Genomic DNA, 13397 nt, shown 5'->3' with positions numbered 1-13397 from the left:
AAGAGCCGGTGGCCTATTCTACTCCTCTGTGCTAGGCAAGGTGGTGATGAGGAACATTGCCATGAACTCTTGACACACTAGCTGACATGAAGGAGACACGGTGTTTGTTGACATTAGTGAATTGACTCTAATGAAGCCTTACCACGCTCAGGAAAAACACCATGCAGCCGAGGGAGAATCCGCTGGTGTAGCCCAGATAGCCTGGAAATTAAGCGTTACGATGACATTTAGTACATTTCCTTTGACATTTGCAGTATTGCAATTACACGTTGCTTCCTCACGTATTCAAACAGACAGCCAAGCTCAAGGACCGGGCTTGCACACAGAGAGATGAACATCTTTTTTTTCCAAGCAGGACTTACCAAGGTTTTTGAGCAGGGAAAGGGGTAAAATGATACCCATGGACACAAACACAACAAGGTAATTGCCATTGAGGTACCATTCACTAAAAGGGAAAGAAAAGACAGACAGAGAAAAGGCATAAATCACACTTCCAAACAGGCTTACTCAGACAGGTTAAGCCATAAGTCAGTTTAGCTCAGGGTACAAACTGAAGAAAAATAACAAACAACAGGAGCATCAAGTCCAGTGAGGGCTATTTTACAAGTGCGCCCACAGCACAAAAGTCAATAAAACACATTAAGTGGTTGCGGTACTTTCAACAGCACAGGTGTGAATAGCTTGGGGGAATAAGAGGTATGCAAGTCCTTCAGGTTTTGCTGGAGAGAGCAATTATCTGGTCAAGAATGAGTTTGAGAAGCTCCACTGTGACTATGACTGTTAGTGAAAGATTAAATTCATAAACATTCACGTGAAGACCGTTAGACTTAAACTCATTGACTGACGTGACCTTGTGAACCATTCAGGTGAGAATCCCTCAGACTATCAGATAGATGTTTACGACGCCTAACTGCATAAAACCCGACTATGTGAAATGCCAAAGTGCCATGCTGGCCCTTCATGACTGATATCAGGACTTTGTTTTGGTGTGTTTTACAGATTAGTGGGCTTGTCTGGTTGGTAATGACTGTTGACTCAGAGTAATCTGTAGTTACAATACATGCTCACATTCCTCAACGTTAGGCTCCGCTCCAAGAATGACTCCTGGGACTATACTACCAACAGAGTTCTGATGCATAATTGCTAACCCTAAACGATGAAGGGATTGGAGACTGGGATTGGCCAATGCCAAAACCATATTCAGTCGGCTAAGTTTCCATCCCAGCACATGTGTAACATGAGTTGACATGTTTGGGTTCCAGTCAGGAGACTGCTGCCAAAAAGGATCAAATGGCTTTAGTCTAAACATGGCTGAAACGGTGGGAATGTGCACATACCCAGAATTCTCCTCCAGGCGCATGAACGCTTTGATCACCTCGGGCAGCTCGTACTTCACAATGAAGAGGTAGCTGGACATAGCTGCAGACGTCACAAGAGAGAATAGAACGGAATGTAAACAACACACACACACGGAGTTGTATGTGATTTACCACACACACACACACACACACACACTGATGATTAGACTATTTAACCGTACCTCCGATATTCTGAAGTGTGATTGCTCCAAAGGCGGCAATCTTCCCTGGCATGCCAAAGGCCCGCTCTCCAAGCTTTTCATAGATCAAGGAACCTGTGAGGCAAACAAATAAACAAACAAACAAATAAATAAATAAATAAATAAACAATTTAGTGAAAAGCAGATATTTTTTTTGTATTATGGACGCTGAGAAAAGTAAACACGTTACCTCCTTCTTTGGCAGTGACAAGCAGTAGATGAACAGAGTACAAAGACAGGGCTGCCACACCTAGGAGCAGAATCCTGAAAAGCAAACAAAGGCACGATCAACTCCAGTGCTTCTAAAGGTCACTCAGTGCTCAACTCAACACAATCAAACCAAATCCACAAAAATTGAAATGTCAAACAGTAACCTCCCACTGTAAAAATAAACATTAGCACCTTTGCACATGTTTAATGCTATAGCGTTACGTAAAACGGGTCGTCAGACCACAGGTCTAATCTTGACCGAGCTTTTTCCCCATATGGACCAGAGTGTCGGAATTCAGACACTGTTGCGTGTGAGCTGCGAGATGCATTATTTTTACCACCATCCTCTTAAATAGGTCTGTTTAGTAGCTAGGCAGACAGGAACCCTGTGACACAGCGTGCCCCATCTTTAACGTATAGACGCAGTGTATTTATACATGCATTTCCTGTAAGTGGCACTGGGCAGGGCTATAAATCAACCACTGGTTCCCTCTATATCGCCTGCAGGTCGGGAAACCCATGGCCACCATTTTGTGAGTGACTGTTTAAAAGCAAGTTCATTCCCACAAGGCTGTGATGCATAATAGGATGCTGCTAAGACTTCCCAGTGAGAACACGAGGAAGCATATAAAAATCTCTGAATCACAGTCCCGCTTCCTGCCAGTGCCACGCTCAGGACACATGACACCGAGTGACAGGTCTGCCTGGAATAGCCTGGGCCAGCCAGCTGATGGAAGAGGGTGGAAGTGAAAAGTGAGGAGGGGACTTCCTCTACGGTTCAGAGACTGGTGTAGGGGGTTGAATAAGAGGATTGGGGGTGGGAGTGTTTTGGCCAGGGTGTCTGGTTGGGGGGGGCAGTGGTCTGACCAGTTGTGCAGGTGAGCTAACAGCGTTTTTTTGCCTATGAATGACTTGTCGCTTCTGAATGCGAGGCTGTGGAAAGAATGCGGGGGTCACATGGAAAGGGTCCCCGTGGGGCTGAACAGGAGCCCAGCTGGACATGCAACAGCTGCTCACCTCAATCTGATAGGGTTAGAGGGGAGGATGGTGTGGGTGTGTGTGCGCACGCGCGCGCGTGTGTGTGTGCGGGTGTATGTGTGTGTGGATGGGAGGAGGGGACTCTGAGGCACACGCACTGACTCGTTTTCCCAGAGAGGGAGAGATAGAGAGAGAGAGAGAGATGTAGAGAGGTAGAGGGAGAGAGAGTTACGTGTGCCCGGCGACCAGACACGCATACCCCCCGTGGTCAGGGGTTTTAAGGAAGAGGCCAACTGGGGAGCGGGGTAAATTTAGCCCCAGTGGTACCTGAGTACATCCTCTCTGCATCACGCCACCCTCTGATGCCTACAGTAATATGCTGTGCAGGATGGTCAGTGGAGACCTCACAAAGACACTTCAGGAGTTCCCACAAAGTGGTTTTATGTGAGTAGTGAGTTTGGAGGTGGGACTGAAAGGACACTTACGAGAACAGAACGATTCCTGTGTTAGCCATGGCATAGGAGAGTCCCAGGATGCCACTGCCCATGATAGCGTTACTGAGGTTGAACACAGACATCCCAAAGGATGCATGCCCTGGGTGCTGTTCAAAGTGAGAGAGAGAGAGAGAGAGAGAGAGAGTAAAATAATAAGACTTACATACACTACATGAACACAGACATACACTTGGTGTTAAAAAAAGTATTATTTATATGATTATTTCATCCCATATTTACAGAGACACTAGTACCAGTAAGTTGCTTTAATGTTGTGTACTGTACTAACAAAGAGTACACTAGCAGAGTGACTACTGACACTAGTAAGACTGGTTTCACCCGTCATATCGTCATATTCACCCATATATGCACAGAAGCAGTGGCTTAAGTGCCGAGTAATGCTCATGTGCTGTATGTGAGCCTCTGCTTTAGCTAGTCTATGTGTTTATATCTGCTCCCCCCCCCCCCCATTTTCCTTCTGTGAGGTGCATTGTGTAACCTCCTGGTATGAAAAGTGCCGTATAAATAAAGTTTGATTTGATTTACTTTTGGCCCCTGGTTCACTTACATATTCTTCATGGTACTCCTCGTACTTTTTCTTCTTCATGATTCCATTCCCAAGGAACTTCCGACTCTCTCCGTCTTCATCGTCCAGAAACTGACTAAAAATGCAAATGCAGCCATATTAGAGTACAGTCCAAAGGAAACCAAGCACAATTCCATGTTTTTACTCGCAACATATTAAAAATATCCTCCATGGAAAGCTAAACCAGCTGGAAATAGGCATGGAAGATTACGCTTAGAAGCTTTAGTGGCACGCTTGGACGAACCTGTTGATGGTGGCCTTTTCCGAATCAATGGGTTCAGTGAAGCGGTCGTCCAGGCTGTCTGTGCTGTCGTCGTCAGCCTCCGTGCTGACCTTCTTGAGTTCCATCCGATCCATGTCTTGTAGCTGATGAAACGCCAGGGCAAGGGCTTACGACAACACGAACAACAAGAGCAAAAAGAGTGGACCAAAAGCGTATCGTTCCTCTGTGCGCTCTCTCCCGATCAAGTTGGCCGCCCGCGTTCTGTAAACAAAACACAGTGAATGTTATGAGACGGTGAGCTCTCAGAAACCTTGGGGTTGTACAGTGTCACAAGGGTGTTACACACACACCGTCATGGATACCAGCGTCATGGATACCTCCACATGCAGGTACAACAGTGGAAAAAAACGGACCTGATTTAGTGCGCATTTGAGGGCAATGTGATAAAACACAAATGATACAAAACTGCAACAACTCTCCTTGAGAGACTCATGTGATCCTTTGTATGACTGGATGACTCTTTAAATGCCACAGTTATTGGTCACTTTAGGGCAACTAAATCACCATTTCTACTTCATAACCTTGAACTTGCATGTCAAGAGGCGTTGTAATAAGGCCAATCTTTTTCATGGAACAGAACAGAACAATGTTACATCTCAAGTTCAAAGCACTGTGGAGCTGTAGGAAAATGGTTTCTCAGACTGACTCGCTTGGTATCTCTCTACATGCCCCAGCGACACCAGAATAAAGTTAAGCAAAGCGCAGTGTACACCATAAAGGAAATAGAGGTTACAGTGATTCTGTCATGTCAGAATCAACAGATGAAGAAAATAAACCAAACGGAAAAACTTGAAGATGTATCATCTAGGGTTAACATTGTACCAATTAAGTCAGTATCAGCATAAAATACATTATGTAAAAACAGAAATCAGTCAATTGTGAACCGACAAATACAAAACAAAACAGAGGATGCAGGTCCTTGTACATATTTGATGCTCAGGACGACTGTGTTATGTAAGAGTCAGATGAGCCACCAAGCAATAAGATGAATCTGCCAAATCAATTCACCCAATTAGCCAACAGTTCACTTCTACTATGGACAAAGCCCTCTTTGATGAGAAAGGGCAAATAGAGCCAACCCATTTTGTGGTCTGAACACCATGAGCCCAGCAAATCAGAACAATTTCTCATACTTGGCATGGTGATTCTTGGAACCAGGGTTCATTAATCTGTCCCATTAAATGTGAAGTCCGCAATATCATGATGATAACAACCTACTCTAACAAATAGCTGCAATAAGCACAAGCCCTTCTTATCTCTTCACGGCACGTCTTCTGCATTCACACAGAAGCAAACCTGCACAACCTGCTCTTAAAAATGCACGCCTAAATATGAGTCATTCTCATCCATTGACATTTAGTTTGCCTGCTGGATTTGGTGTTTGGATAACTGGCTCACAACAGAGTGCCATTTACTCCTCTGTTTACGAGAAATTTCTTTTCCACAGACATTCATTATATTTTCCTCAATATTTTCCCAGTGTGTTTTGCTTATTAGTTTCGGCCACGTAAATCCTTCAAACCTTACACATTTCCGGTGTCCCACAACAAGTCAAGTTACCTAATGCTTCCACTTACAGCCAATACTATGAACTTCAACAGACAAACACAACTGCATCCGAAACACATTCAAATAACATTCAGACATTCAAGGAAAAGACTAAATGCACACGCAAGCCACCAGAGATGAGCCACAAACTTACACAATACACAGACTAAATTTGTGTGAATTCCATTACATTCAACACTACTTTTGAGAGCAATCAGTAAAGTCAGTCTGACGATCAGTTTCAGTGATAGAGACGGGTGAGCGGATGATCAGCACAGAGCTGCCAGAAGAATGCGAAGCAGCTGGGTGAGCCGAGGGCTCTGCTTTACGACGTGCAAGACATTTGCGCTTCAAAGAGGAGGCAGTGCTTGCATTAGTGTTCACACCAGCATTCCACAGCCTGGAAATGTAAAGCCACCACACTTTCTCTCTCTCTCTCTCGCTTTCTCTTACTTCTCTACCTCTCTCCCTTAGCCGTTGTCTCACTCTCCGTCCCACCACTAAATATTCCAACCACAGACACCTCAGTGAACCTTCAGACAAACTTTGAGAGCGTCACCTCTCCCAGACAAGCCCCCCCCCCCTTAAACTCTCTTCACATCACCACCACCACAGACCACCCAATACAGTCAAGCGTCCAGGTCATAAACAGTGGCAAGGCGTGCATCTACTCACTCACTCTGAGGGTAACTGAGGATGTGGAGCTGTCGGTGCGGACCTTACTGTCAGGCGGACGGACAGAGACTTTTTGGCCCCACAGGTGAGAGGGACGCTTAAAAGGCCAGAGGGAGGGCTTTGCTCAACCAATCAGTGGCCGTTCTCGCTCTGGTGCCCCCCCCGCCACCTCCCTTCCCATGTCTCTTCCTCATCCCAACCAACCCCCCCACTCCCTCACCCCCACTCCAAACTCCTGCGTCATGACACCAAGCACACAGACTACGCAAGTAAAAAAAAAAAAAATGGGAAAGATAACAGGGCATATTGCATCAAGCCACCCATCCAACATGCTCGCTCACGGAGCCAGACAGAAGGAAACTCCAATTGGCCCCTCATTCAGTAAACGCACCACAAGCACCCAAGCTCCCGACAGCAGCCAGTGGTCCCACAGGGAGGCAGGGACACTGGGCTCCAATCAGCTACTGAGAAATGTGTGTGTGTGTGTGTGTGTGTGTGTGTGTGCGTGTAACTACTCAAAGCAAGGTCACCATCCTTGTGATGCACCCTCTTCAAAGAAGCAGTACACTTTGTTACCAATCAAAAATATGCCCATTTTAAATACTTTGTACATTAACTTGGAATTCCTGTAATGTTTATCCAATTTCACAGTCACAACATCAATACCTTCTGTGCTCTTGCGTGGCCAAATAATGTACCACTGCAAAGATGATGCAACATTTCAACACTTCTTGCCTTATTTCTTGCTTCAAGGCATGGAGCGCTTTTAAACATCTGAACTGGGCCAAAAAAACCGCACTATAACTATATCCACTGCAACTACTACTACAATGGATAGACTTTTTACAGATCATAATTAAGTATCATTACTTATTTATCATTATGATTATCCACAATTGCTGGATTAGTTTAATCTTATATATTACATATTCTGGGAATGCACTGAGGAAAAAGACACATATATATCAGAATATTACCTTAGAGGCTCAGTAGAGAGATATGAATTAGAAGACAGCAGTGTATTCCAGTGATATCCAGGTAGCCCTAACTCATCGCAAAAAGTCCTCACAAGGCAGCGGGGCATTCCTTATATGTCAGTCATACTTTTTCAGTTCATAAAGTTCACACCATGTGAGCCAATCACAAGCTATTGTACATGTGGGCCTGGTGGGAGCAACACGTAGCCCTCTGCTGTAACTGACTCCAGGTCAGCACACCCGTACACACACCTCAAGCATCACCAGCTCTTCAAAGACACAGCTCAATACTGGGCTGGATACTGTGCAGCAGACACACGTCACACACGTCACACACTAAACAGACCCATGTTGATGTCACTGGTGAAATGCTGGGGCAGAGGAGCCCATGAGGACGAGGCCTGGCAGGCAGGAGAGATGTAATGGGAGAATCTTGGGGCAATCTCTGATAGCCTGACTAAGTATAAGACTAACACAGGGTCTATCTTGGCACCTCAAAATTTATGATACCTTACATTTTAAATGCCAATATTACAGACTAGTCGAGACAGGACTTAACTGGCTCTTCTGTTTGCCAGAACACGATCCTGGATTGCCCCAGTGACGCACGCGGATCAATGCAAACACTACCAAAGAATACAAACAGGGCTTCAAACATTACAGCTCCCCAAAGGGATGCAGCGGATATGGTCACCTGTCTTATCTCCAGGCTCAGAGTTTATTTACACTCAATCAAGGACAGATCTGATGTTTACGGGGGCGTTCTCAAATGACGTAAGCACCACAATGTCACTCTAGCTCCTCTATCCAACCAAAAGTGAAGTATTCATGAATAATTCTGCGACGCATTTTGAAACTGTCTCCACTTATTAGTGGCCTGTTAACCGTATCACATTTTATCGACCTCAACGGCTTTTCAAATGCCAACAGACATGCCTTGCAGGATTATCTGGTATCAAGTGAGCGATATTAAAGTCTTCTGTCACTACATATTTGACAACATGGGAGAGACACTGCAGCAGAGCACTAATCCTAATTGATGGTTTCTATGATCTGGTCATGATTTTCAAGTGCAAAACAAACATATACTAGTTCAACAACATTAGACAACAAACTCCCACATTAGAAAAACAACCAACCTCAAGTTAAAGGACAAGGTTCTGGCAAAACATCACTAAACCACTTGGAGGACCCCTGGTGTTCCTCTAACCCCTTGGAACATAAGATTGGTTGTGTCCGCAGGGAAATTCAAACATTGGTCTCCATAGGCATACACACAGGCACATTATACGGTTCTGTGATCTTCTGATGCCTTTCCGGTTCTTCCTCACTGCTGTGCCACATTCCACACAACCGGCCGAGTTCTTTCCAGATCAGCCATATCTGTGTGCTCGTTGTGTGTGCAGAAAACAGGTCAGGCCTGGGGCGATTTATCCCGTTTGCACTTGGGGTTCACACAGGTTGACACCACGAGAGAAATTGAGGACCTGAGCTGCGGGAAAGTTCTGTCATCCATAGAAAGTTGGACACTAGCTTTATTTCTATTATCTCTAACAACGACATAAAATGTAAATAATGAAAAATGGACTATAAAACAAAGAGGCAGTTCATTCCAGGAAGAGGTGAATGCAAGCACTTTAGCAGTCACAAAATCAAATACAAAATACAAAAGTTAACCGAAAATGAGAAGCTTTGAAAAAAGAATCAGCCCGAACTAGTAATTTACGTTTATAACAGGATTGTGATAATCTAACTGTTGTGTACTCTTTCCCTCGCTTTTATACAGCAGGAGGGAGCTGTCCTGACATAAGAGTCCCTTTCACGTATGCGCAAAACATTCAACTGCAATATTTTGATGGCCTGGCCTCATCTAACACGTAGGTGAGCTTGGCGGGACGCGAGATTTCTCACAGGTTGAAGCATGTGAGCTGGCAGTATGGTGAACACCCCATGAAAATATTCCCCTGCGAAGTGGACACGCGTTTTTTTGGCGAGTCTTCCTCTCCTCTGAACCTTCGAACAGCAGCCAGACAACTATTTGTCAGATAAAAAAAAAGATTGTCATAGAGGTATGGGCCTGAAGAGTCGTTTAGATGTGTTCCTGTTGCAACACACTGCTGTGCAAAGACAACTCTAGTCCCTGAAGTCTTTAAGCATGAAGAACTTTTAAGTGTGGTTTAACTACTTGGTAGAAAAACATTTTAAGTGTGGAAATTGTAAAAGTCTGAACTGCATGACAGAGGCATCCCATGATACAGGTTGAACTCCCCTAACTTGTCCTGAACATCAAGCTTTGGAGTAATTCCGAGCCACTCTGCAAATAAGCTATATCGGGCTGGCAGGACAAATGACATAACATTGGCAGGGACATGCTGAACCATTCTAAATTTCACTGGGGTCAACTGGCACCAAATAAATTACACCTTTGCATTTGTTGGCAAATGTATACAACATTAAACCCACTATATTACATAAGATATTTAAGTATGCACAAAAGATTGTGCATTATGTCAAAAGGCACTACAATGACTTCACAATCCAAGTGCCATAAATTTACATTTTTATATTTCCTGAAAAGCAGTGATCATTTCAAATGACAGACTGCATATGGAAGGTAGATCTAAGATGATCTGTGGAACTGTAACAGAGAAACTGTGCTCTAACTTTGTCCCTGTTTAGAAAATGATGTGTAAATGACTCTTGCCAATCTAGACCAGATAGGAACTTTGATACTCAAACAGTGCTGCATGGGTAAAATACTGTGTACTCTTACTGTAATGACATGTAACATACATGTATCCAAACAGCTATATATTGCAGGAAAGACAGCATACAAACACTTAACACAGAATTTGATATGATCCTACCTCACAACGCCAGAGATGATGCCTTACTCTGCAGTACTACAGCAGTCAGGTTAAAGTGTAACAGACCTTGAATCAACACCACTCCCTACTGCAGGCCATGCAGACATATCGATTTAAGAGGAGTAAACCTTGGCTGGTGCCTCTCATACTCTGTGCACACTATGCCAAGCAGTGGGACCCACGTTCCCAGTGTCACGCCAGAGATGCCAGATCATGGAGTCTCTTATGGCAGATTAAATGGATGTGCTCACAGCCCCTGGCGGTCTTCGGGCAGCTCTGTTCCTCAGACCTATAAATACCAGCAAACTGGCGGAGGGCAGAGAGGACACTGTCCCAGAGGCATGCGGCTCACACATTTGAATCTCTATGGAAACCTGAGTGATCAAACGTCACCTCTCAATGGAGATGTCGCGTCAACTCAAGCTTCTCTTTTCGTTGGCTCAGAGGTAGAAAATGAATTAACTTTTTTGATGTTTGAGAGAGAGAGAAGGAGAGAGAGAGAGAGAGAGAGAGACTCACTCTATTTTGGGCCCCGAGGTTAAGTTTGTTGTTGTCACAGTTTGCTTTCAAAACCATATTGCACAACTTCCTTTTTTTTAATCCTTGACAAAAGTTCACTAGAATGAAAAATGGCAATTGAATATGTGAGTGAATGTTATGTTAACAGTCACACTTCACAGGACTATTCTGAAAACTGGGCATACTTGTTTCAGTGGTATTGTGAGTCCTTTTCCTTGCCATGAGGAGATTGGAGGTGTGTATGTCTGTGTATGTCTGTGTGTGTGTAATGGGGAGGTATTTGCTAAGTGTTGTAGGATGGTTCAGTGTGTTCAGATAATATTTCCAGTTCGCTAAATTTAAATATTTTTCCATTACTAGATTCAGTGTGTAGGCAGGACTCAAATTCAACTGAGATGAATTCGTTTACTTCAGTTGCTACCCAAAACAATGCAGGGTGCTCATTCTGCCATACCTTACTGCCTCTGGAGGGAGGAGCATTGCAAAATCTGATGCAACCTTGGTGTGAACACACATTATCTCATCAATGGTTATCTTTAAAAACTCACATCTGAAAAACACAGATACAATACACAAACAAGTTGGCCTTAGTATAGAATAGAAAATGCTTTCGCCATCTGTTCTGATGATTTATTGGGTTTTGGTACAGAATCACGTGTTGTGTTAGACCACTTGCTTTTGAAGCAGACTATTACAAAGTTGTCTACCACGTGTTCAGATAACCAACAGGACAACAAACTCTATACGTCTACAAAGACCCTTCAAAAAACGCAACACAAGACCATGCCACAACAACATTGTCGCAATCGTGCTACTCTCTCTACAACAACAGCGCCAGTTCCGTGTGAACCACGACTGAAATGTTTATCCACGAGCCACATAATTGTACAAATCGGGTAAAGCACATTATTATAGGTATCAGGGGTATCAAGAGGCCAACTAGCATAATGTTACATCCTAACAGCACGTGTAGGCGGGCGCGTAGCCAAAGAGAATACTATTGTAGTCTGGCTGGTCTGGTCACAGCACAATTATTGTTGTGGTTGAAAAATTCACAACGCTGAACGCATTTGTATAGGCTACCCTATGTGAACCAAGTGTCAACTAAATCAAAAACATAATTACATTTAGTAACTCTCCGGTAGGATACAAGATTTAAAAAAGATTTAAGAGGGCATTCTTTCATAATAAGTTATTAACAGTGTCGGGCTCACCCAAGCCAGCTCTATGTTGAAAAACTTCCAACTTCCATCTTCAAAATAGGTCAAATTCTGACCAAGCCTATTGTCTTCTTTATGGAGTTCTTTCCCTCTTCCGACTACGTAGCTTAATATATAGCCCAGTGAGCAAAATCAGCTAGGTAAAAGGTTAGAACTGATTTATCACTATGTTCTACGGAACCAGTTTCTAATTAGAACACCAATGAGTGAATGCTGTTTCCTGGAGACCGCATCTGTAGTTTTTCGGTTTCTGTTTACTAATTGTCGTCTTTATTGATGTTGATTGTATTATGTAATCACCACAGACATGAAAAAAATTAAAGGAATGCCCCTGTAACTGAGCCACACCTACATGGCACTGATAACACAGGTTTCATTATCATCTTTCACATCAGTTTAGTGTTTTTCTTGAGTCATTTCAATCTGCAAATGTAAACATATAGGCTACCAATTTCCTAGTGGGAACGAAATGGGGGAGGGGGCAACACTGGAGTTATTTCTGCCATGCGCTACAGTAGCACGGCAGGGAATACATATAACCAATTTTCACTTGTTTAACTTAGAACAATTACGTCAATTCTATGCGTATGCAGATGCTATGTTTCACGAATTGTTCCAAATATACACAGATTTAGTACATCCATTGCAAGTCTTGTGCACGTTATAATCCCTTTTAAATTCTTACCGCCAAAGCTTTTCAGCCTCTATGGCTACACCCCATGGTCAGTTCAGAGAAGACGGAACCTCAGTACTTTGTACATTTAAAGATGCTTACACAGTAGGCTGAGTGGTATACAAGTATATACAAGTATATATACAAGTGCCTTTACAATGTAACAAACCATATCCATCGTAAACATAATGCCTGCACAATAAACCTACTAACGTTACTCTAGTATATGATCATCCAACAACATGCATGTTCTATAGTCTGACCAGGCATCATTATACTGATTAAGAAGTCACAATAAAGCATGCTGGCAAACCTTACCAATACGAATGTCCTGAAGAAAGAAGCACAATATGAAATAGCAACTGTTGCACTGCAATATGTAATTTAACATAGCAACCCACCTTGAATGAAGACTATCTGTTGACTGAGGATCCAGAAGCGTTGGTAATCGCAAACTTAGCGGACGTATGTTATTGAGCAAGCGCACGGACCTGCCCATTTAACGAGGAAGAGACTGGAAATTTCCACCATGTGATGGCAACCTTCCTCAAGCATCATATTTCACACAGAAGAGGGGAGTCGAGTGTGGGGTCTTCGTGGGCCTGTCAACTCTGTGAGCTGGGGGTAGACTGTAGTATAGGCTTTATCAATAATGCAATTGAAATATAAATTAAGCAAAGGCTGTCTAAATGTAGTTGTGGCTTTAGTAAAGGCTAACACAGTAACCTATAAATTGGCATACGTCACGTTTGATTTGTGGGATCGCTTACCCTAATTTCCCCTGAGGTTTCCTTATGGTACATGGCTCA

At 43.5% G+C, this 13397-nt stretch overlaps 1 protein-coding gene across 6 annotated transcripts in view; it reads right to left on the bottom strand.

Moving 5' to 3' along the window:
• slc38a4 (solute carrier family 38 member 4) overlaps positions 1-13109 on the bottom strand; it is a 26157-nt gene extending 13048 nt beyond the window's left edge. The window contains exons 1-9 of one of the 6 annotated variants that reach the window (XM_012824477.3): positions 12990-13109; positions 4071-4310; positions 3809-3902; positions 3232-3347; positions 1749-1822; positions 1541-1633; positions 1338-1419; positions 363-445; positions 143-201 (exon numbers count right to left, since the gene is read on the bottom strand). In XM_012824477.3, the coding sequence (XP_012679931.1) occupies positions 143-201; positions 363-445; positions 1338-1419; positions 1541-1633; positions 1749-1822; positions 3232-3347; positions 3809-3902; positions 4071-4183 (714 nt within the window). In that variant the 5' untranslated portion in view covers positions 4184-4310; positions 12990-13109. Of the gene's footprint in view, positions 1-142; positions 202-362; positions 446-1337; positions 1420-1540; positions 1634-1748; positions 1823-3231; positions 3348-3808; positions 3903-4070; positions 4311-4399; positions 4423-6332; positions 6792-7309; positions 7410-10176; positions 10224-12989 lie in introns of those variants that run through there. The other 5 variants (XM_031583404.2, XM_012824479.3, XM_012824478.3 and 2 more) reach the window with 5 other exon arrangements.
• Between the last annotated feature and the right edge of the window lie 288 nt (positions 13110-13397).

This window comes from Clupea harengus, chromosome 16 (genome assembly GCF_900700415.2).
Source record: "Clupea harengus chromosome 16, Ch_v2.0.2, whole genome shotgun sequence".
Taxonomy (NCBI): Eukaryota; Metazoa; Chordata; class Actinopteri; order Clupeiformes; family Clupeidae; genus Clupea; species Clupea harengus.
The sequence above is the reverse complement of the archived record's forward strand: the minus strand, read 5'-3'. Positions and strand labels throughout refer to the sequence as shown.